Here is a 24,865-nt window from a genome sequence, read left to right as displayed (position 1 = left end):
AGAATCCTGTCTTCCAACAGTGGCCAATGCCAGGTGCCCCAGAGAGAACGAACAGAACAGGTAATCATCAAGTGATCCATCCCATCGCCCATACCCAGCTTCTGGCAAACAAACGGAGGCTAGGGACATCATCCCTGCCCATCCTGGCTAACAGCCATTGATGGACCTATCCTCCATGAATTTATCTAGTTCTTTTTTGAACGCTGTTATAGTCTTGGCCTTGACAACAAATTCTGGCAAGGAGTTCCACAGGTTGACTGTGCGTTGTGTGAAAAAATACTTCCTTTTGTTTGTTTTAAACCTGCTATTAACTTCATTTGGTGACCTCTAGTTCTTGCGTTACTAGAAGGAGTAAATAACACTTCCTTTTTTACTTTCTCCATACCAGTCATCCTTTTTCCAAGCTGAAAAGTCCCAGATTTATTAATCTCTCCTCATATGGTAGCCATTCCATACTCCTAATCACTTTTGTTGCCCTTTTCTGAACCTTCTCCAATTCCAATAATTCTTTTTTGAGACGGGGCAACCACATCTGCATGCAGTAGTCACGATGTGGGTGTACCATGGATTTATATAGAGGTAATATGATATTTTCTGTCTTATTATCTATCCCTTTCTTACTGATTCCCAACATTTTGTTCGCTTTTTTGACTGCCGTTGCACATTGAGTGAATGTTTTCAGAGAACTATCCACAATGACTCCAAGATCTCTTTCTTGAGTGGTAACAGCTAATTTAGACCCCATCATTTTATATGTATTGTTGGGATTATGTTTTCCAATGTGCATTACTTTGCATTTATCAACATTGAATTTCATCTGCCATTTTGTTGCCCAGTCACCCAGTTCTGAGAGATCCTTTTGTAGCTCTTTGCAGTCTGCCTGGGACTTAACTGTCTTGAGTAGTTGTGTATCATCTGCAAATTTTGCCACTTCATGGTTTACCCCTTTTTCCAGATCACTTATGAATATATTGAATAGGACTGGGCCCAGTACAGACCCCTAGAGGACACCACTATTCACCTCTCTCCATTCTGAAAACTGACCATTTATTCCTACCCTGTGTTTCCTATCTTTTAAACGGTTACCAATCCATGAGAGTACCGTCCCTCTTATCCCATGACTGCTTACTTTGCTTAAGAGCCTTTGCTGAGGGAACTTGTCAAAGTCTTTCTGAAAATCTAAATATACTGGATCTCCCTTGTCCACATGCTTGTTGACCCCCCTCAAAGAATTCTAGTAGATTAGTGAGGCATGATTTCCCTTTACAAAAACCACGTTGACTATTCCCCAACAAATTATGTTCATCTATGTGTCTGACAATTTTGTTCTTTACTATAGTTTCAACCAGTTAGCCCGATACTGAAGTCAGGTTTACCAGCCTGTAATTGCCAGGGCCACCTCTGGAGCCCTTTTTAAAAATTGGCGTCACGTTAGCTATCCTCCAGCCATTTGGTACAGAAGCTAATTTAAATGATAGGTTAAAGACTACAGTTAGTAGTCCTGAAATTTCATATTTGAATTCCTTCAGACGATCTCCCTATGCAGCTGTGACACACATTGTCTAGGTATCAAAATACAGCAACATTTGTTGGACTGCATTTCATGGACCTACAGCCCAACAAACAATCTCAGTCCACCAACATCCTTTCAGGCACTATATTACATTTACAGAGGCTTTACTCTTTGTACCCCGGAATTACTACAGTAATGGGCACTTTACTGAAGGGACAGTCAACTTAAACTTGACAGAAGTGAGATTTTTGACATCTATTATTATTATTATATCTGAAAGATGTTCGAGGAAAAACATTTTTAAAAATGTGAAGATTTGATCATAAAACCACAAAATTCTGCAAGAGAACTGAGGGACTTTTGCATACGAAAAATAAACCAGATTTCAAGTTGACCATCTCCATTTAAAGCACTTGATATGACGATTTCAGTGAAGCCAGAACTAAATTGCCAGGGCCACACAACGTGGCAGGAACTGCACAAACTTCCCTACACAGCTCTGCCAAGGCACTACCATCTTGACCTAAGGCATCTTTGTTATTCAAGTGATTTCAGAAGATTATGTTAGAGTAAGCAAGGTGTGATGGTTCTGTATTCCCACTTAGTCCCTTCTGATTTTGGGCAAGTGAACATTTAGCCAAAAATATCCAATTTTTTTCTTTGCACTCCCAGGGTACTGCCTGTGAGCTGTGCAATTCTTCCTTGAATAAACCTAACTAGGAGTGCTGTATAACAGTCTGAAGTTGGTGAGTGGGAAGCTAACATTCTTGGACTTCTTTGTTTACATATTTACAGTTAAGACCCATTGTCAATTTCAATAGTACCCTATATCTGTAAATCTAAACTGAAACCTGAAATCACTACCCATGAAATATAGACTAAGAGCCATTCAGTAATATTTAACTGCAACTTTAGAGAGTGCTGTAAAAAGTTACATTCGCTCACTTGTACAGTCTGTTCACACCACTAAGGACGCGACACTGAAGTTGAAGTTACTCTAATTTATACCAGTTGTGGGTCTTACCCTAAGTAAATACTACTCCTCAACAAGTTAGGGCTTAAAAATTTCCAAAAAGAAGTGGATTTCAATTTACAGAATGTTACCATAGAAGAATACCCAAGATTTTAATAATAATCAGGCTACGATTTCATTGAGTGTCCATTCTTCCAAACACAAGTGATAAGCCTAAATAAGGCAATGCCTTGGACATATTTTTGCAGATATTTGTGCCTGTTGCCATGAGCGTAGAGTAATACTGCTGTCTATTTTGTATGTGAGGCTGGGAGGAGACAAGCCTGTTTCTGAGGGGAGAAGGCTGAATAATCCTTCCCACTGGCAAGTAATGCAATGTACTGATACAATGACTCTTTCCACCATTAAACATTGCAATGAACATCAGTAAAAACTGAACAGAGAAGAAAGTGATTAATTAGAGGACTATCCCCACAGCTCTGGCATGCCACACTCCTTAGTGAGGGTTTATAGTGATAATTTATTGATATTTTATCTCTGGATCTCTGACACGGGAGAAAAGGAATAGCTAGGTACTTATGGCTAAAATCAAAACAATGGTTTAAATCAGTCACTATTGCTGATGCATGCCCTTATTAAGTAATCAGATAACTCAGTCATTCTTTTACAACAGTTTCACAGATATGGAATGCAAACCTCCACTGCTGTATGACTCTATACCTGATCTTGTATCAAACCATTCCACTGCCATGTGTTTAGAAACTCATTGCTGGTAATTACACATCTACCCCAATATAATGCAACTCGATACAACACGAATTCGGATATAATGCGGTAAAGCAGTGCTCCGGGGGGACAGATCAAAGCAAGTTCAATAGAACGCCATTTCACCTATAACACAATAAGAGTTTTTGGCTCCCGAGGACAGCGTTATATCGGGGTAGAGGTGTATATCAGTGGGGCAATAAGTAAGGTAGAGCTCCTGAAGCAAGAACTCAATGAACATGGGACTTTTCTATTGCCAAGACCCAATCTCCTGCTCCATACCTACCAAAATGGCTAGATACATTTACAGCAGGATAGCAAAGATCAATACAATATAATATACAAGGCAGCATACATGAAGAGACAATTGTACAGATGCACCACCCATGCCAATGCACTTCTGAACAATCACCACATGTAAAAGTTTTAAAAGGGAAAGCATCAATATTTGTGGACCGTGGACTGAAACTTGTGTAAGAAATTGTAGAGGTTCAAAACTAGAAAGGGCCTCTTTGTAGTATGGTCATAATAGATTGGAAGATACCTTAAAAAAATATTGATTTAAGGTCTTTGGGAGGAATCAAATCCCTGAATATATTTGCCAGTCAAATCAATTATTTTCTGTAGTAAGACACTGGGCTTTCTTTAATTCCATGACTTACTTTTAGAATAACCTCACAATTACCATTTGTCAAGTGGCTTCCTGCGCTTCCTTTTAACATATTATTAAAAAGCAACCTGTACAGTGAAGCACTGAAGATGCAGATGTAACGCTAACAGACCCCGGTTGTTGGTGGGCGGGATCAAACTGGGGACCTCTGGAACTTAGGGCATGAGCCTCTACCACATGAGCTAAAAGCCAACTGGCTGTTAGCTAAACCTGTAGAGCAGACTCATTTTATCTGGGTTTTTTAAAGTGGTCTTGGTGCTATTAAACGGGACAGAACACCACACCTAAGGAGGTGTCTGGGTTACACAGATACAGAAAAAGAGGAAGGACAGTCCAGTAGTTAGGACTCTAACCTAGGATTTGGGAAGACCAGATTCAATTCTCTACTTTGGCACTGACCTCCTTTATGACCTTGAGCAAGTTAAATCTCTGAGTCACAGTTCTCCTTCTGTAAAATGGAGATAATAGCACTTCCCTACCTTATAGGGGTGATGTAGGGTAATTACATTAAAGATAGTGAGGCACTCAAATACTATGGTAATGGGGGCCATATAAGCACAATAGATAGACCACTTGCTTCTGTGTTTCCTTTTTAATTATGATCTATTTTGCATGTTACCAAAATGTGCATTTAGCAATATCATCTCTTTGTGTCAGGAACACATGGGTCAGTGCCTTATTGATACACAGGTATTGGTGCTGGCATTTTACCTAGGGAACAGTGCTGTGCACATTTACATTGTATGTAAATAATAAGCAATAATAGTACTCTTATGGCATACAAAATCAGGTGCCAATAACATCAAAGGAGTGTGCTTTAAAATGGTTTCAAGCAACAAAGGGAACCCAAACCCAAACAATAAAATACTGAACAAAGAAAAGCAATCAGGATAGAGATTTATACATTGATTGTTTCATGAAGCAGGTGGGTGTTTTTTGTTTGTTTGAAAAAATCCTAAAATGCAGTTTATTCCCAATTTACTTAAGTGATCTGAAGAAATTCTCTGCTACTTTGAACATGTTTGAACATGAAGAAATTGGAGAGGGTCCAGAGAAGAGCAACAAGAATGATTAAAGGTCTTGAGAACATGACCTATGAAGTAAGGCTGAAAGAATTGGGTTTGTTTAGTTTGGAAAAGAGAAGACTGAGAGGGGACATGATAGCAGTTTTCAGGTATCTAAAAGGGTGTCATCAGGAGGAGGGAGAAAACTTGTTCACCTTAGCCTCTAAGGATAGAACAAGAAGCAATGGGCTTAAACTGCAGCAAGGGAGATTTAGGTTGGACATTAGGAAAAACTTCCTAACTGCCAGGGTGGTTAAACACTGGAATAAATTGCCTAGGGAGGTTGTGGAATCTCCATCTCTGGAGATATTTAAGAGTAGGTTAGATAAATGTCTATCAGGGATGGTCTAGACAGTATTTGGTCCTGCCATGAGGGCAGGGGACTGGACTCGATGACCTCTCGAGGTCCCTTCCAGTCCTAGAGTCTATGAATCTATGTTAATTTACATATTTCACATGGATCATTGAAATAATCATGCTTCTAGTACAGGAGGCAAGGTATTACTTTTACTATTTATTAGCTTTGCTTATTCACATTGATGACCTGGAGACTGATGACAGATCTTCAACTGTGAAACAGCAAGTAAAAGAATAAATATAATTCAAAAACCCCAAGGTCAGCACATCACAAGATTCACTTTGCCCATTTATTTTGATTCGTGTAAATTTATTTTAATTATTTACATTCTTAAATTTAATGATTTGTTTCAGTAATTGAAAGTATGCTAGTAAATGTTCTGTGGTATATTTTGCAAGAGTAATGAGATAGAGTTCTTTCAAATATTGGGAAGAGAAAAAAGCAATACTGTTATTTTTTAAGTGAAATATACAATGTAAATACCTCAACCATTGGTTGTTCTCACAACCATCTGAGTTCTGCACTACTTTTAAAGTAGTAAGTCAGTAAATTCACTTCAGTGAAGTGCCTGTAACATTACATCTGCTAGGTTATTGTGAAACACCAAGGAATAAATTTTAGAAATTGCTTTCCAGATTTGCTTCACCACCTCAATTTCTCATATCAAAACAGGTCTCACCTTTGGCCCATGAGATGATTTCTTCTTCACTTCAGAAGAAGACAGGGAGTTACTGGGAAGGTTGGGGAGATGAAGGCTCTGTCCCGAAGAGACTGATGTGCCATCTGACATTACCATGATCTGTCATGAGAGAGGGAAATTAATGTACTGGTTAAATATCATAAAATACTATGTAAGGAATTAGCAATCATTTTGGGAGTGGAGATACTGCAAAATCTCCAACATAAACAGCAATCTTGTTTTCCTCTATAGGTGTTGGATTATTTAAAAAAATTCCCATCCTCCATGCCCATATGAAAAACTCTGCACACGCAAAAAAAAACCTTAAAAAACATGCCCAGTTTATTATATTAGAGTGAGTATTTTTTACTTGTAAACCTGATGAAAAAACCTGATGTCCCTTGGTTCGGATTAAAATCCAATTTGTAACCCCAATTCCATGTCCTCTATAACATTCAACACTTTTGAAATAAAGCAGTTTAATCTACTTGAGGCAGAAAGGCCTGCACTTATTGCCATCCCAGTAAGCAATATAAATGTGAGTCAGTCTTTCAGGAGTCTTGGCTATTGAATAAAGCATTGTGATGGAAAATGTATTGATGATGCAACTGATGCTGGTTAAATTTAGTACCTGAAAGAGTTAAGTGCCTTGGTTCTAAAATCCTTTAAGGAAGAGAATCCATCTTCCTAGTCAGACAGGCAAGATGCAGCCATGCTGACTACTGAACCTGGCCTGATCTTGGAGGGTATATATTATTGGGTAACATATAATCTATTTGCGAAGCATTGTATGATAAATAGGTAAACCAACCAACCAAACATATGGTAGCATCTTAAGGTACTTTTGCAATGAAGCAACTATGGAGCTAACTGCATTGATGTATCAAAACTAATGGGACATCAATTGATACAAGTGAGGCGTTAAGGGTCAGAACTTTAACTATGGCTAGTTGGAATACCACACCCAGGCAGGGGTTGAAACCTTACAAACATGGTCTTGAACATAGATGGGTAGAAAACACACTTTGCCTCTACTATATAACACACAGTGGAGCTAGTCAGGTCTGCAAAGAACATGGTTAATTCAAGTTCTCTCTCTTGAATCAGAGTCCACATTACAACATTATAAGCAAATATCCTTTCTGGGAAATGTCATTTGTGCTAGCATCAGTTTATCTTCATGAGAGGAAGTAGGCATGAGCTCACTCACTATTACTGAGTTTGACTGTGTTCTACTCCTTGACTGAAAGTGGGATCTGTGCCATTCAGAGCTTGAAAATAAATAAATATATATATATATATATATATATATACACACACAAAAACAAAAAACCACACAGTGCCAAGGAACTATCATTGGAATGGAAGCCATCAGTTCTTCCCTAAAGGATAACAATTCTGACTCAATCAAAATTCAATATACTGTGGTTCAGCCACTGCTCAAACCACCATCTCTTGACATTGATGTTTTATCCACTTATCTCCATCTTGAAAACAACTTAAAGGAAGTCAATGTAGAAGGTGATACCCAGCATCTCCAGAGGCATTGGAACAGAGTGGAGGTTTAGACAGAATGAGGAAACATCAACAGGAGCAAAGTTAAAAGTCAGCTGAGAATTGTTACATGCAACGACTGCTTGCTTGATGCTCACCTTGATGTGAAACAGTATTTTTTTAAAAAAGTTCACAAATCAGTCACAGAAAAAGTAAAAAGCAAAAGAAGAACAAGAATTAGGAATACAGTACCATGTCTTACCCTGTGACCCATATGATGCTTTTCATGTACTTTTTCTTAATAGAATTAGTACTTTTGAAAATCCTATCCTGACAGCTGGCCTAACTCTGCTCCCATTGAAATTAATGGTAAGACTCCATTACCCTTAGCAGGAGCAGAATTAGCCAATGCTGAACATTTCTGAAAATGCCATACTTAACGTTTGATTTGGTAGTAAAACACAGAGTTATGTTCAGAGAGGTAACTTGGAACATTTCAGTATTCCACAAAGAAACTGAGCAAATCCAATATTGATTTTGCAAGTAAAATGTAGATTTTCCTAAATGTGAGCACCATGAGGTCAAATTAATACCTACAGTCCACAGCATGTTATTTCATTATCAACCACCATGAACAGTGGTAGAATTCTGGTCAGTGGGGTGGACAATGTGTGCAGTAGGCCAACTACAACTTAACCTTCTACATAGGCTCTGTAAAACTGACAGTAGCAAAATAAAGTCTCCTATGTACATTTCATTTCTTGGCTACTATAATCAAAAACATTTCCCTACCTGCCCATTCAATTAATGTGAGAAGAGGAATTTTCTGATCCTCAGGCCACTTGTCCTTCTCAGACTCAGAGTTGAAAATAAAAAACAACCCTAGCATCATTTTCATCCTCCGAGTCCCCTTCTATAACATTGATCTTGCTAGCTAAGACATAACTTTAAGAAAAAGTTTAGGCTGTGAACACTTTCTTTTGAAACTTAGCACATTTCCTTGAAGCTTAAATTAAGGAAGGAGACAGGCCTAGGGTTCAGTTCTCAAAGAGTTCAGCTGATAAAATATGGTGCCCTTTACTTATACGGGAAAACCACTATGCTGCGTTTATGAGCACTTCCTTTTGAAAACACTTTGAAATCCCATAGCCATTGAGGGTATGTCTTCATTGCAGAGTTAGCTCAGGCTGTAGCATGGATGTGGTCCCTAGCTCCTCAATGTTCACACAGAACATCCTTTGCCCCAGGCTTAAGGGTATTTTAAGCCTGCACTAACATATATAGCTGAGGATATAGGCTTGATATAGGGTTTTGCCTCAACCTGGGCTGGCAATCTGCTTACTTTGCAGTGAGGATGCAGACTAATCAAGGAGTGCTGACACTCCTTCAGTGCCTTCCCACCATTCCACCTGGGTTGTATTTCTTCTCCTCTACCTACTCCCCTCTTCTGCACTGGAACTCACCTACAAGTTTATGTTCTTATGTTCTTATATGGGGAAATCAGCCTTTAAACCCCATGCATGCCTACTACATTTCTGCTGCACTTTCACAGCACTTTCACACACAGTCTGAGAAATCCTCTTCCCAGCGTGCTGCCAGCTGTCCAGATGCTGACACGAAGGTTCTGATGAACCTCTGGTGTGAGATCACTAAGACCCATGATTTGGGGAAATGTAGCCAAGATCAGCAGTTCTAAGAGGAAATCTCCAAGAATTTGACAGCAGAAGGAATTCAGTGGAAGGCATCTCAGTGCAGGGAGAAACATCAAAACTTTGAAGATTGCATATAGGAAGATCCAGGATCACAACTCCACAACCAGCAAATCACCATAAACATGCCTGTTTTGTTGCCAAAGTTAATGAAAGAAAAGTTGAACAAGGCTCAAACCTTTTAAAATTCCACCCTGGAACCAATAAGCTCATATTTTCAAGTTAAAATAACTTAAGATCAAAAGTACTGAGATAGACTTGATATTAACTAAAACGAACAAGAAAAAAAATGTGCCCCAACATTCAACCACCATTCCTATACATTAAAAACTAAAGGGGAATTAAAGCTCTTGGATCTTCTAAACTATGTGTTGGACACTAAAGCAAATGCTAATCATATAGTTTAAATAAACAATTCAATTACTTAAATCATGCAGAGCAAAAGATTAAAGATAATCCTTTCCCTAAAGGAACACTATACCTAACGTTGGTCCTTGAGAGGCTCCAGCTTCCCCAAGTAGTACATTTTTTTTCATTACAGTAGATTATTTACAGGAGATTCAGAATATATACTTCATGCAGTAGAAGCAATTAAGATTCACTACTTGTTCAACATATAGGGACCTATTGTAATTTCAGATAGCACTAAGTGCTAAGTATATGATGAATATTGGCAAACGCTGAACTTTAATGCTGACATCTTTAAGAAATGTCACTTTTCTGACAACTTACAGTTCCCTTGTTTAAAGTACCACTCCCCAAGATGCTCATTTTTATTTCTTCCTTCTATTCATTAGAAGACCAGCTGTCTATCCATGGGCAAGGGGAGAAAGGTTTCTGCCATAGGAGCAACTTGCACTTCTAATATTAGTTCAGAGACAGCAGAGACAAAAAGAAAAACATCTGTTTCCAAGAGAGTTATTTGCTGCACTGATTAACAGCAACCTACTCCTTGCAACCTCTTGATCTAAAACCTCAAACCACATCATTAATAACCACACATATTTGTAATAATTCTCCCAAAATGTTATAAATTGGACTCTTTTTGTAAGTTATGATGGCTGCTCTCCAAGGGCGGACTGTATTCTGTAGTTAAGGGAGGAACTGATGGATTTGAAGTCCCTTTCCAAAAAGTCAAGAGTATTAATTACACAATAGCAAACTGTACAAACATTCATTTATTGTACATATGGCAGACAGGGCTGTATTATATTGCTGTCTTAACATGAACTAAAAATATTTTTCCTGTGTTTTCCTGCAAAACTCACAAGGCAGTTGTTTGTAATGTCATATTGAAACAGGTGGTTTGTCCGAGGAAGACTGGGATTTTCAGGGGCAAAACTCCAATTTAACTGTTACCTATCATTCAGAGTCCTACAAATTAACTTCTTGCTCCTGACTTAAGAAACAGATGAGATACCACTTCTAATCTTCCCATTAAAAATTGTATTTTTGACAGAAAATAAACAGTGGAATGGAATCAAATGAAACTTCTTTACCACAGAATGAAGGGAAAAGTGAGCCAAACTGCACCCAGCTAACTGTTCTCTGTCTAAAATGAGAGGTCTCTGGGAGGTATGCTTAGACTTACCGTTGTCATAACTATTGGCTTTGGGTCAGAAAAAGGTACACATCAGAGTCTTCATTCAAATACAAGAGGAGTTTTCATCAATGGAAACTGTTTTTTTGTCCTCTGGGATTTGATCTAGTCAGGTTGATAAAAGGCACACTGCTTATGTATATAAGGCAAGACCAACTGGTTGCCACTGCTCCCTGCCAATCAATCCTGCCAGATCATCATTACTGTACTCTACTTAAGAAAAAACAAGGACAAAATTTGATGTTGACTTTTTCACTGGAAATTCCTTGTTCTGCGAGTAATGCTACTTGATCTGGGACAGCATCTTTAGAGAAAGAGATGGACTGAACTCCACTGGAGATAGTGAATATTCATGCAAGGATTTGTTAAAACCTGCTCCTGCAAATCCTTTTCCTCTCCATATACATTAAAAAATCCAGAGATTTATTTAATTAAAACTGGAAGATAGAGATGAACAAAGTTATTTCTGAAGGGATTTCTGTGTAGAAAATGTTCTCCTGCAGAAATCCAGCTTTGAGAAAGGACTTGTACAAAGGTCATGTCCAAATTACAATTGTTTGGAACAAATGTTCTCCTTAAGTTTCTTGATTATAGAAAGATCAGTTCCAAGGCCAAATTACACCTTATCTTTTTCACAATAAGGAGAAAATAATTCTCAGACTGGAAGGGAAATCAGCTACACAGAGTCAGCTGACTCTTAGGATCCTCTGACTTATAGTGATTTAGGTTTTAGACAGGAGACTACAGTTATTGAAATATGGCATGACTCCAAGTTATTCTAGGTTGGTCTTCTGGGTGGAGTCCAGTATTTTCCAACAGTCTGAAAACAGGCTTAGCAAGTGCAAATAGTTCTCCTCTGTGTTTGTTTCTCAGTCTAAAGAAAAAGCCTCAATTTATTTTCAAAGCATGTGTACTTGGATAGTGCCTACACAAAGCCTGCCCTTCATCTTTATGATGGCGGGAAGATATACTCTAACTCCCCTCTCTCCCTCACCCCACCTCCTCCCAAGAGAGAAGACAAGCATTTGGAGTCAAGCTTATCATTTGGAAGGGAATATTCCAAAATAGGATTTGAACAGTAATTGTTCAGAATCAAGAGGACCATAAAAGGAAGAACAGTATAATTTTCAGGAAAGTGGATGTACTGTAGTAATGTATTTCCTGTCCTGTTTGCACACAGGACACATTAATGCAGGACTTGAGCTTTGGAAAGAAAATAAACATTCTCCATACAACTATAAAAAAAACTAATCAAAAGATTCTCAATTTGGGAGAGTTTTATAGAGTCCATCTTTTACTCCTAAAAAGAAAACATCGTATTTTACATTTAAAGAGCACCATTCATCTTGAAGGAGAATAACTCGACCATGTCTTAAATGTTGCCAACTAGAGACATAAATCACTAGGCATCTAGTTTAGATTTCCTAAAGCAGCTTCATTTGACTTGTGAGAAGCACATGCACCATGGTTTGGGTTTCCACATAAGGGGAAGACAGAAGCTGAAACAATGATGGTGAAAACACTCCTAAATTCATTGCCCTGAAAATGCTCATCTTGATCTGAAGTGTATTACTTGCGTCAGCAGTGCTACATCCTAGATTCAGTCAGTTGTCTATTCAATCACTCTTCAGAATAGAGGGGAGGGGCAGATTTTCAGTGCTCCTACCTCCGTCCCGAAGAGTAAGGAGAATTTACAGTAGTAAAAATAAAATGGGTCTTCCAGTACTGGAGGTCGATGAGGACCTTTAGTCCTTCAGGTGTAATTTAACTACTAAACGGACAAGACCTTACTGCATTTTCTGTACTGAATTGATTAGATATAGGCCACTAGCAAAGAGATAATTAACAGAGGTAAGTATGAAAGACTAGTAGCCTCAGATACAGGTGACTTGTTGACTGCCAGTACATGAGGGAAGTGAGAGGAAAAAAAAGACAATGATGGTTGATTTGTCTTCTCCAAATAGCAAGAGAAAATGATGCACAATAAACAGATAGTGATGTATACAGAACAAGAGGAGATAAATGCATTTTGGCACCGCACAAAGTTAAGTCATATATAATCAAATGTAAGGTGTTAGACACTTATTGTTATTGTCCAGCTGAAAAACAAATAAATGGTAGCACGATAGTCAACACGATCTGTATGTGTGTGGGGGGGAGTTAATAATTAAAACTGTTAGAAAGTGTACATTCAGGTTACCTTACAATAGCAGAACTAACTTTTCCAGTGATGCCTGGACTGATATACAATATGCTAAGTATTAAAAAAGGGACTTTTCAAATATTTTTGGCCTTTTATCTGTAAGCACATTTTAAAAAGCCAGAAATAAGCCCACCCAGGGCTGCACTTCTAATTCTAGCAAATGCAAGTTGAAGTTAAATGTAGCTCATCTTTCTATACCCACACAGGGCTACTGTAGCAACAGACTTATTCTTTTTTCCAGAAACATACCTAACTCCCTCTTCCAGTTTATGCACACCACTTACTTAATGTTTTATTTTCAAAGATCCTATTAAGCTAAGACATTTTGTCAGAAATACTTATAAAACTAGTCCCCTCTTCAGTTTCAGCCCATGACTACTTGCTTTCTAACTAGTCACTGTCTCAAATCATTTTTCTCCCTTTCTTTTTGTGACTGTATACATTTGTACAAGATCTGTTCTTTTTTCGAAGACCCCCTACATAAGCCAAATAAGAATAATCCTTTTATTTACTTATGACTACTCAACATATAAACAGAAACCTCTCCCTCATATAAACACACACCAAAACAGTGAGGCACTTTCCTCCAAAGATGTTAACATTCATACATATGATATAAGTTTGTCCTTCTTACGCTAACAGACTGTCTTAGGCCTACTAACACCCATTCAACCGCTATGGAAAGAAGTCTAAAGCTACTTCTACATAGTCCCACAATTTGGACTATGGCATATACCAGCATGCTACGCTGTAACTCCCCCATGTGGATGTTGCTGTTCATGTTAATGTAGTCCTCTAACGAGGTACCTTTTAGTTAGCACAGGCAGCTTCCACACAAGGGAGTTACAGTGCTAGCAGATGCTGCATTTCACACCCTCAAAGTCTTACCTGCAGGGTCGTAGACAAACCCTAAGTTGGTATAACATACACCTTCATACATTGTCTTCTGGCTCCTACTGTGTAACTTACACCAACTTTGTCTCTCTTACAAATCAGAAGAGTGAGTATAAGTAGATCGAAAGCAGTCTGAGGGTAAGGGAGTCTAATTCATGCTGCCTTACATATCACTTCTGCACTTGGTCCACTTAATTTTCCAAACACTATAATCACAATTTTTTAAACAAAGTTTAACTTTGTGTTATTTGATCTCACCACAGTTTGTATCCTGCATTTCAACTTCAGAGGCCCATATAAAGAAATTTCATTCATGAACTTAATTTCCTTATTGCCTTTGCAGAAATAAATGTGAAGACTTTAACCTTAAAGACAGCGAAAGATACCATTAACTAATAGTGTACTTTGGCATTAGTCAGTCAGTCAGTCTGTCAAAAAAAAAAAGGTCTGCTTACTTGTTCCCCCTCAAACAATCACTCACATACTCCACTTAATTTTACTCTCAAAGCAACTTTTATTACACTCAGTGCACCAGCAATAAGCAGCAAGTTCTTTAATGTGATGACTTTCAACATGGGTGTGGGACTCACCCCTCCGGCCTTCAGCAACTTTCTTCTGAATTCTTCGGTTGGGTTGTTGAATGTGAGCTTTTCGCAGCGGAGGTGGTTTACAGGTGGGTGGCCTTCAAGGTGCAGGAATAAGTCATAGTCAAAGCGGACTTTCTTCGGTTCTTCCTGAGGGTTGAAAATAACCACATAGAAAAAATCTACCACCACAAATAATTAGCTTGAAAACAAGTGCTACATAAAAGAGTTAAATAAAGAAGGTGTCAATTAAAATGAATGTTACGACATTTGTACTGTTCTCTTATATTAAAACTAGTTGCATAAAGCTTGCTGCAAGAGTTCAGTTTTAATGTAAGATCCTCTGTAGTAATCTGTGGCTGATTCTTCTTCATCAGCAGTTAAAAAAAAAAAAAGTTAACCGGAATAAAGCTGTGACAGCCTAGCATACTCCTGTGCATGGTCTCTGCTCATTTTGTTCCTTGTCACTACTGATGTGACCTCATCACCCAGGATCCAGACTAATCAACTAGATTTCCAAACATTCCACCACAAAATAAATACAATATCTTGCTATTGCTAGTGTAGTAAGGAATGACACTTTCAGGTAGTAATTACATATAGCTTTTTTCCATGTTCCCTGTACCAATATAGGGAGTAAAACGGGGGTAAGTCACACACGACATGGAAGGGATCACCAATGCTTTATCACTTGGAAAGCTCCTCTACAAAAAGGTTACTAATATCAATGACTAGACTCCAATCTGTAATACCAGGACAAGGAATCAATTAATCATGTTGTAGGTTTACAACTATCCTTGTATATTTCTCTCCTAGAAGCCCCAAATGGGACAACTGCTCCACAAGAGCAAGTCTTAAGAGAAGACAACAATGGACATCACTCAACTCGCTATGCCTGCCAGTTGTACAACACAAGTTGCCAAACAATGGACACGTGAGACAGAGTACTAATAAGAGAAAAATAAGCTGTCAGATTAATAAGAGGGTCCTTAGCAATCCCAAGTATAACAGTTTCAGCATACATCCAGCATGTCTTTTTGATCATAAGCTACTCAGAGAGAGTGCTGTATTTGGGTCTCGTTTGGTGGCAAGCACACTACGAGTGCTTAAATCGTATCAAAAAAGTATTTACTTTTGACTCCTCAGGATTCCAAGGATGTGGACAGCAGGAAGCTTGAAAATCATAATTACAGTAAAAAAAAATCAAAGCAAAGATTTTAAACAAAGTCAGGTTAAGTTCTCAAAGCTGCAGTATCTCTGAACTTGAAGTAGTGACCCAGGAAAAGCAGCCTGCAGTAGCTTGTTTTTGAAGACAGACAGAGGAGAACAGTCCCCTTTAGATGAACCAGTAGCTTGATTGACTATATTGAAATGTACCACGGATGACGACATAGAGAGGCTGATGTATGGTTTCCTGGGAAAAACTTGAATAAATTATTCCTCAAACTATTTGGGCAGAGCCACACCATTCCCTTGGCCATTCAGTTGGTACCTGCAAGTTTGTTATATAAGCCCAAGTTGTAGAAGTGAACAAACTGGAGTCTTCAGGAAAATTCTTTGAACATTTGATGACCAGAGCCTGTCACTTCAAAGAAGAAATTTACTGTAAGAAGCATCTGTAAAAGCCACAGCCATTATTTAATGGCAGCCCTGACAGGAGGGTGGAACACACTGAAACTCACTTTAACTCCCCTAGTTGGCTCATATACCCATTTTTAAAATGAAAGCTTGGATGTAAAAGCACGTTTTAAGGGACTACTGTACATTTCTCAATTGCTGTTAACTGAACCCTCATTGCAGCTGAATATGCCATATGCTTCTTGGCATTCCTGCGATTCCTTAAAGCTTTGAAAAATTTTCTGTCAGAGGGAAGAGCATATTGCTTTTCTACCAATTCCTTTTTAGTCTCAGGAACAGGAATACTGTAATTCTTTGAGTCCAAGGTCCACAGCAGATGGCTTCCTGCACCCCTTTCTTGTCTACATATACCTTGGACACTTCGGAATCAGAAATGGAAAAGTTGTCTACCTTGAATAAGTGATGATCATCTGTCTCCTCTTCCTCCTCCAATCTATCCCCTCTTTCTCTGTACTGGAATTCCTGTGAAGCAGCTTGGGGGAGGAAGAGTAGCTGAGCCAGGAGAAGGTAATATTTTGGCTGAAGAGACCTTCACGAATTAGAGTTGGCTCTATTTTTGTGTCTTTTCCCCTTTGTGTGCTATTGACCGCAGGAAGGGTTTTGATGCTGCATCTGTGCGAAGAACTGGCTGACCCACAGCCCAACTGCTGCTTCTTGATTTCCATGGCACCAAAACGGGAGTGAGGGACGTTTGCAAATTCCCAATTCCAAATGTTGCTTGAGAGTGAGGTGAGCTGTAATCATTGGAGCCTTGTCCTTGATTTCAGTATATGCCACAATTCCTGCTGGAGAGCTCCTGTGACTTGAAGGCCTCCATATTCAGCAAAGGCAGCCAAAAGTCTGGGTGGAAAACAAAAAAAGAAATGTCGGGCGGGAAGCCTCTGTAGAGATGCTTCAATGAATCACTGTCTTCTGACTTTGAGTCCCCGGTTTTGGGCTGAACTCTGAATGGATGGGGCTTAAAGACCCAGAAAATGGACTGCTTTTCTATAATAAAGTCAGATATCCTGGAATGGACCAAGCTACTCCCTAAAGGAGACAAATGCACCAAAAAGCCAGTTTATCACTAAATCAATTCTATTTCTTTCTCCAGTATCAGGTGAGGCAGAGTAAACCCTATACTCCACAGATTGATACAGGGAACATTGCAGATCTTATCATTCAACATCTACTGTTCAAAACCAACAACCTAAAAGGTACCTGAGCAAATCCTAAAATAGGATGAGCAGAAAAAAAAATCATATACTGTATCTTGGCAGGTTTCAGAGTAGCAGCCGTGTTATCTGTTCTGCCTGTGTCTTGGCAGAACTTTCCATAGAGAAGAATGGAACATTGTTGTGCCTTCTTAAAAGCATTTTGAAACTTGTGTAAATGCACTTATCTAAACCACCTTTTAAGTGAGCAGGTTTCAATGAATACTTTGGCTACGCAAGGGTTTTTTTAGTTCACTAGTCTTATTTAAAATTCTAAAAACATAGAGATGTAACAAAAATATATAAATGCGTGTTTCTGTTTCAAGCCACTATGTCAAACTACATTTTAGTGAATTCAATATTACAAGATAAGCTACTAATACTGTTTGCGTGTTTCATTTACGACAGCAGCTCCACCAAATCACATTGAATGGTCATATGTATGCAACTTGAAATACTGTGATACGTTACACTAAAGTACTTTACACTAAATTCAAGAAGCTATGGAACTTTGATTATTCCCCTCCCAAATCCTATTCTTTTTTATCTGAAAAGTTATTAGCTATAGAGTCCCTTTCATGTATTTTATTAAAATCTCAATGTTAACTACCTTAAGTACCTGCAGAAAAAGTATCTATCAGAAATTATACTGGGAGAAACCACAATACTGAAATCTTTGTGGAATGGCAAAAACTCTATTTTTAACTGTGCCCCCCGGTAATGTTGAATTCAAAAGTACCAATATTCACATTACACTAAAACATTTTTTTTTCCCAGAGAGGATACGGTATAAAAAGGTTCCCTTTGAAAGACCAAAAAGTAAACTAATGACACAAATTGGCAATATTAATTAGAACAATGGGACCATTGTAAAAACAGCATCAAAATCAGCTTCTTTTTTTAAACTCAAGTACCATTTTAAAAACTTCCTAAAATCCCAGTCAATTTCTGACAAAGGCTAGTAATCCTTCTCAGTTTCTCACAGGTAATCCTTATTTCATAGAACAATCTGTACAAATCACTGTGCAAACCTATTCTGTCATTCAAACTAGCCATAATTTTTAGAGTTTGTAGTAACTTTTTATGATGGCATTTAACAAGTTTTTTGTGGTTTGTGAAATAAAATGCAAACTATCAAATAACTTGCATATTAATCTTTTTTTTGCAGGAAGTTAAACAGTATCAGATTACATACCTTGTTTTTGAAGTAAACCTCAATTGGCAAAATGAAACCAGCATACCCAGATTCTTCAACTTTGTAAGGTGGATCTTTACACACTGAAACAATAAAAAAGAAAATCTGTTTAATAACAAGGGTCATTAGTAGCTTAAAGAAGATGGCAAGATTAGAACAAGCATTTCATTTAGACATGTAGGTACAGAGTTGGTCATAGTTTTGTCTTTTACTTCCCTCTGCTGAGTTCAAGGTGCATAAGAATGGATTGATTTTTTGTATTTAAACCAGATTTTTTATTTTGTAATGTAAATTATAATACATTTTTCTTTTTAAAAATAACCTATTTAAAATTAAAACTGAATTCAATACAAAATATGTTAAGGCCTAAACATATTATCACCTCTTGAAACATTTACTGGCAACTAAAAATAAATATATTGAATCCATGAGCCTCTTATCAAAAATTTTGAGTTAAAGTCTGCTTTTCTATATAAAGAAAGAGTTAGGAAAAAACAACTAAGTTTTGAGATCAAATTTAAGAAATATGGCACAATAGGTCATGTACTGTGTTAAGTGCTTGATCCAATGGAGGACCCAAAGGCTATGCTTCCGGGTGTAAGAGACTGGCAGAGAAATCAAAGGCATCTTGATCCAGGCTTCGATTCCAGGAGACACCATCATGCATCTCACTAGGATCATCCACTGAGCCCATCTGGGTGGTCTCAGACTCCTATTTTATAGCTTTTCCCTACATGAGCTCTGATTGGCTCAGTTCTCAAATTATGACTATGACTCCACCCACCATGTAAAATTATTCTCCAGCTCATGGAAAAACATTGAAGTTTATGTATCCAAAACATTTAAGATTGTTTTGTTTAATAAAAATATGTATGTTATATACTGTTTATGTTTAATTAAATTCCAATTACCATCCTAATACAGTTTGACACAAATCATGAGCAAAATATTAATTCTCTAGTACATAAGCAGTATGTCACTCACCATTTTCTAAAATATTTAGATGTACAGTTAATAAATATCTAAATATATTAAGCTCTATAATTGCTTTAAAATAGCTATGGTATATCCATGAATGAGAATGCACCTTTCTTTAAAAAACAGCTGAAGTACAAATGGAAAGTTAATTAAAACAGTTTATTTAAATAATTAATTAAATTGCTTTGATTTAAATCAATCCACCGTGGTGGAGTTTGTGAAATACCCTTTCAAAGACAGTAGAGCAACTCTCTGTAATTTGTGTATTACTGTATCCCAGTTAAACCAAAATCTGCAACATGCTGAAAAGCCACAATATTCTGGCATACAGTAGGCTTTGGTAGTCTCAGGAATGGTGAATTATGTTATGGTATTAGAGCAGTACATACAAACCGTACACTGTAGGGTGTGGACTTCTATAATAGGATAAGATTTACAACACCAATATACCTAGATAACATTTCCCCCTATATTGTCGATGTAGTACATGCACTTTTAGTTGTGTGTAACTCCAGCAACTTTAAACGTGAGCCTTGGGACCAAAACTCTCAACTCAAGCCAAACTCTGGCCCTGACCTTTTCAAAAAGTTCAGGAGATTCAGAACCCAGGCCTCTTCTTCCTCCTGTTTAACTGTGCTAAAGCATTGCAAAGTAATTGACATGATACAAGATCACACTAAGCTGAGAGAGCTAGGGAAACCTTAACTCTTCAGAGGTGTTAAACCAGTTCCTTAACATTACTTCAGTGTTTGTACAAGCTAATTTCCTGCGTGCTATCATCTCAGTGACACAATAAGAGATTGCGAGATCCTCTGTGGATGACTGGTGGAACTGATGTGAACACATGACTTCTCTGGACCATCTGGTCTTGTTATATCAGTGTCAGCTGACAGATTGAATCTGTGTATAGTAATTCACCAGATAAGTTAATATCTGTTGCACTATAAGAGCTCATTTGGTATTGCTAGGAGGTTGCATTGTAAAATGCATGTTATATGAAGTAAGTGACCTTATATACTGGGGTGGCCAAACTTACCGATCCTCCAAGCCATATATGACAATCTTCAGACGTCTGAGAGCCAGAGCATTCCTGCCGGGGCTCGGGACTTCAGCTTCAGCCACAGGGCAAAAGCCCCGAGAACCTCCTCCTTGCTGGGCACAAGCCCCTACTCTACCTCGGCAGAGATGCCAAGCTCCCCCCCCCCAAGTCTGGTAGGTGGAGAATGAGGCGTGGGGGGGAGCTTTGCGAGCCATACTTTAATGGTCAAAGAGCCACACGTGGCTCGTGAGCCACTGTTTGGCCACCCCTGTTATATACATTAAAAGGAAACATTTTTACCACAGATGCTGTACGTACTACTAATAAAAACCAACAACAGTGCACAATGCACTTTACAGACAGATCAGAGAGACAAGTTGCCTGCCCAAAATTAATTATAATCTATAGAGACAAAGTAATACCATATATGTAAGGTGTTGGCAGGTATTCAAATGCTACAGAACCTGCCACAACTCTCCAGCTTCCACAGGAAGCGTGGCTGCTACTACACGCTAAAGTGAGTATAGTAGGTGTGTTCCCCCGCTGTGGCCAGGCAAGCTCTGCTGCTCACTGCAGAGTGCCGTGGGGGATAGGGCCATAGCTCCTCCTTCTGGCCCTCCTCTTTGGGATGGCTATAGAGCTGTTAGCCCTGTGCAGCCCTTGGACCAGACTTGGTGCAGAAGCGAGAAAGATTCCATACACTACCACTTCCCTGCATACCAGTGCAGCAGCCTGTCACCATGTAATTTACATCTCATAAACCAAGGATGTAGGAAAGGGAGGCAGGAAAAGCAGCATGAACACACCCTAATGTTTCGTATGTGCTATGTTCATTACACGTTTTTTCCCCCTTCCAATCATTATTTAAAATGTCTTTCAATTTTCTTGGCAGGAAAGAGGAGGAATTACAGTTAATGAAAGTCTCTTAAAGAAGTGCATTTTAAGAAGGGGTTCGAAGGAGAGGGTTAAGTAAGATCGAGCAAAACAAAAAGGGGAGTTTCAGGCATAGGGCCATTTACAAAAAGAAGGAAAGGTTAAGCAGTAAGATTTACCCAAATGGAAATGATGCAATATAGAAACATTTCATGTATGAGAAGAATAGATTGGCTGGTACTGAAGTCTCAGGCTCCCGTTAAGTGAAATGCACTGAGGTCTCATTTCTCATATATGCCATGTCAGCTTCTTCTTGTGCATCTAAGGGCAGGTCTTCACTACCCGCTTAGATTTACAAAGCAGTTAGCAGTGCTGAAAGGGAAGATACTTACCTTACTGTAACTGGAGTTCTTTGAGATGTGTTGTCCCTGTCTGAATTCCAATGTGGGTGTGCATGTGCTCCACACACCTGAGACTGGAATAATCTTGCAAGCAGTGTCCATTGGTCCATGCCTGCACCCCTGCTCTTCTCGAGCTCTGCACCAAGGATATAAAGGAGCAGCAGACCAATCACCTCTTTGGCTCCCTCTTTACCCCAAATCTTGCCAAGATCTGAAGCAAGGGAGAAGGACAGCAGGTAGTGGAATATAGATAGGAACCACACATCTCAACAAACTCCAGTTACAATAAGCTAAGTAACTCCCATTCTTTTTCGATTGCATAGGTTCTGGAACTAAGGGTGCTACCACACCCCTGGCTTGAAGTAATTTCCATCATATGGAGTGTTTACAGTTTGGTTCAATGGCTCCCAGCACCCCCACTATAAAAATTGTTCCAGCACCCCTGTCCCTATGTGTATTCCACTGTGAGTGACTGACAAGCAGCACTCAGAGAGGAGGGTGTTGCAAGGATGCAGATGGTATAGCTAGTTGTTGAACTACTGCCCCAAAGGATGCATCAGTGGAGGAGTCCTGGACCAAGGCTATTATCTCGAAAATGTGTGGATGGAATTGCATCTAGCTGCTCTGCAACTGTCAAGAAAGAATACCTAATGCCAGTGAGGCCACTTGTGTCCTTATCCCATATGAGGGAAGAAGCTGTGTGAATTGATAGAGTAAGATACAGCCAGATATGCACTTAGAGACACTCTGAGATGGGGCAGCTTGACTTCAGACTCATTCTACTACAGCAACAAAATCTAGATGACTGTCTGATCAGTTTTGTTCTTTATAGGTAAAATGCCAATGCTCATTGCGCATTGAAGGAATGAAGTCTCATCTCCTCACTAGGGGCACGGGGCTTTGGGAAAAAAATACAGGTAAGTGAACTGACTGGTTTATGTGAAATTCCACAGCCATCTTAGGAATGAATTTTGGGTGTAGTTGTAGAGACACTTTATCCTTATGAAATATTGTGAATGGTTGATCAGTCATTAGGGCCCCAAGATCTGGCTGAGGTGATGGCAATGAGGAAGGCAATGTTCAATGACAGGAGAGAGTTCCAGAAGATTTACATGCACTCTAGTCTCTTGGGGTATTCAAGGGCCCTGCACCATGTGATCGTCTATGTGGGCTCCCCAGACTAGCAGGGAGGCATCCATAATTACTGCCTTGTTGAGTGTGAGAGGTGGAACACCCACATAGACTAATCCAAGATCTTTCCACCAAATTAGTGAGGCCCCCATTCTGGTGGGATCTGTCACTGTTCATGCTCAGACATGCCAAACCCGTGAAAAAAAAATGCAGAAATTGCCTTGGTTTTGGCTTAATTGGCTTGTGAGTTGCTTGTTGGTTAGTTTTTGGCTTGTAGCTTGTTGCAGTTTATGTCTTTTTTTTTTTTATCAGCTTCTGGCAAGCAGGGGCAAAGGTGGACAAGCGGGGCAAGGAGAGGGAGAGAGTAAGGAGTGCACAGCAGGTTCACCACAGTCCCAGACTGCACACCGGGGGATCTAGTCATATAGAGTGTTGGGATTCTTAGGGATTGGCTTGTTTTGGCCTTGTTTTGAAATGGGATTAGCTTGATTTTTGACTTATTGTGAAAGTTGGGGTGCTTATTTACCGTGTGAAAGTTGGCAACTGTGTTCATGCTGTGCTCACCTGGTACATATGAGTTGGTGTATCAAGTTGCTTATGGCATGAAATCTGTCCATTAGGTGATAAGCCCTCACTCTGACTGAGTCTAGAGTAGCTCCTATAAATTCGATAGTCTGTCTTGGGGTGAAGATAGACTTTTTCATGTTTACACAGACTCCTAGGGATGATAAAAGATGAAGCAGGGACATGGTTAATGCAAGAGCTTCTAAGCGTGGCCTGCCAACGAGAAGCCGATTGCCTAAATATGTGAAGAAAGTGGAGCTGCTCCGTGTGAAATTTCCTGCTGCTACTAGAAACTCTGGTGAAGACCAGAGTACAATTACTAGACCAAATGGAAGCACCCTGTATTGATAGTGGCCATGGACCACCATAAACCTGAGGAATTTTCGATGGGCAGGGCAAATGTCCATGTGAAAATACACATCATTCATATCAAGAGCTGTGAACTTTCTTTTCCAGGAATGGTATTAGCAATGCCAGTGTAACAATATGGAATTTTAGTTTGTGAATAAAAACAAGTCATCACAGGCCAAAAATGGGTCTCCACCCTTCCTTCTTTTGAGGAACTAGGAAATATTTCAAATAGAACCCTTTTCCCTGGATGCTGAATAGGCACTCACTCTATCACTCCCCAGTGGAGGAGAGATTCTACCTCCTGGAGGAGGAGCTCCTTGTCAGAATGGCCTCTGAATGGTGACTGGGAAGGGGTTTTTGGAGGACATAGGGAGAGAAACTCAATGGCATCACCAGAATGGATGATATCCAGCATGCACTTGTCTGTTATTTCTCTTCAGTTGTGGAAAAAGATTGCTAGATGGCCACCAAAGGACAGAGGCTTGGGTGCAAATAGCATCAACAGTGTTTCGCAACTCTCAAGTATCCCGTCCAAAGTGCCTCTTTCCCGGAGGATGAGATTGGGTTAACATGGAAGGTTTAGGGTATCTTGACTTTTGCACCCTCTGTCTTTTGTGAAGCGGTTCACAGGATTGCTGATGGTAAAATAGTTGAGGCATAGGCCTTGGTTTGTAGGCATGTTTGTGGTATTTCCTCTTAGGGGCTGGTGTATATGTAGTCAGAGAGCAGAGTCTTTTAGTGAGAGCAAAGACTCAGTCTTTTCACTGAAAAGGTTGGTCTTGTCAAAGAGCAAGTCCCTCCAGAGTGTTCTGGACCTCCCTGGGAAACGCCTAAAGAATGTGTCCATGATTCCCAGTGCATGATAATGGTCACTGAGCTCAATATAGTGTGCAATGACCTCAGATTGCAGTGAAGTTCTGGCCACCAGCTTGCCTTCATCAATAAGGGCCTGAAATTAAGCCCTGTCCTGCTGAGGTAATTTATCCTTAAAAATCT

General features: G+C 39.2%; 1 protein-coding gene across 7 annotated transcripts in view; it reads right to left on the bottom strand.

The window, feature by feature from the left end:
* Positions 1-24,865, bottom strand: part of MLLT3 (MLLT3 super elongation complex subunit) — a 255,214-nt gene that overhangs the window by 63,230 nt on the left and 167,119 nt on the right. For 6 of the 7 annotated variants that reach the window (XM_045022448.1, XM_045022447.1, XM_045022449.1 and 3 more), the window contains 3 exons: positions 18,533-18,615; positions 14,513-14,656; positions 6,023-6,142 (listed from right to left, as the gene is read on the bottom strand). In XM_045022448.1, coding sequence (XP_044878383.1) covers positions 6,023-6,142; positions 14,513-14,656; positions 18,533-18,615 — 347 coding nt within the window. The remainder of the gene's footprint in view (positions 1-6,022; positions 6,143-14,512; positions 14,657-18,532; positions 18,616-24,865) is intronic. The other variant, XM_045022454.1, reaches the window with a different exon arrangement.

Source organism: Mauremys mutica, chromosome 6 (assembly GCF_020497125.1).
Source record: "Mauremys mutica isolate MM-2020 ecotype Southern chromosome 6, ASM2049712v1, whole genome shotgun sequence".
Classification (NCBI taxonomy): domain Eukaryota; kingdom Metazoa; phylum Chordata; order Testudines; family Geoemydidae; genus Mauremys; species Mauremys mutica.
Note: the sequence above shows the minus strand (reverse complement) of the source record. Positions and strands in the feature narration are given on the sequence as shown.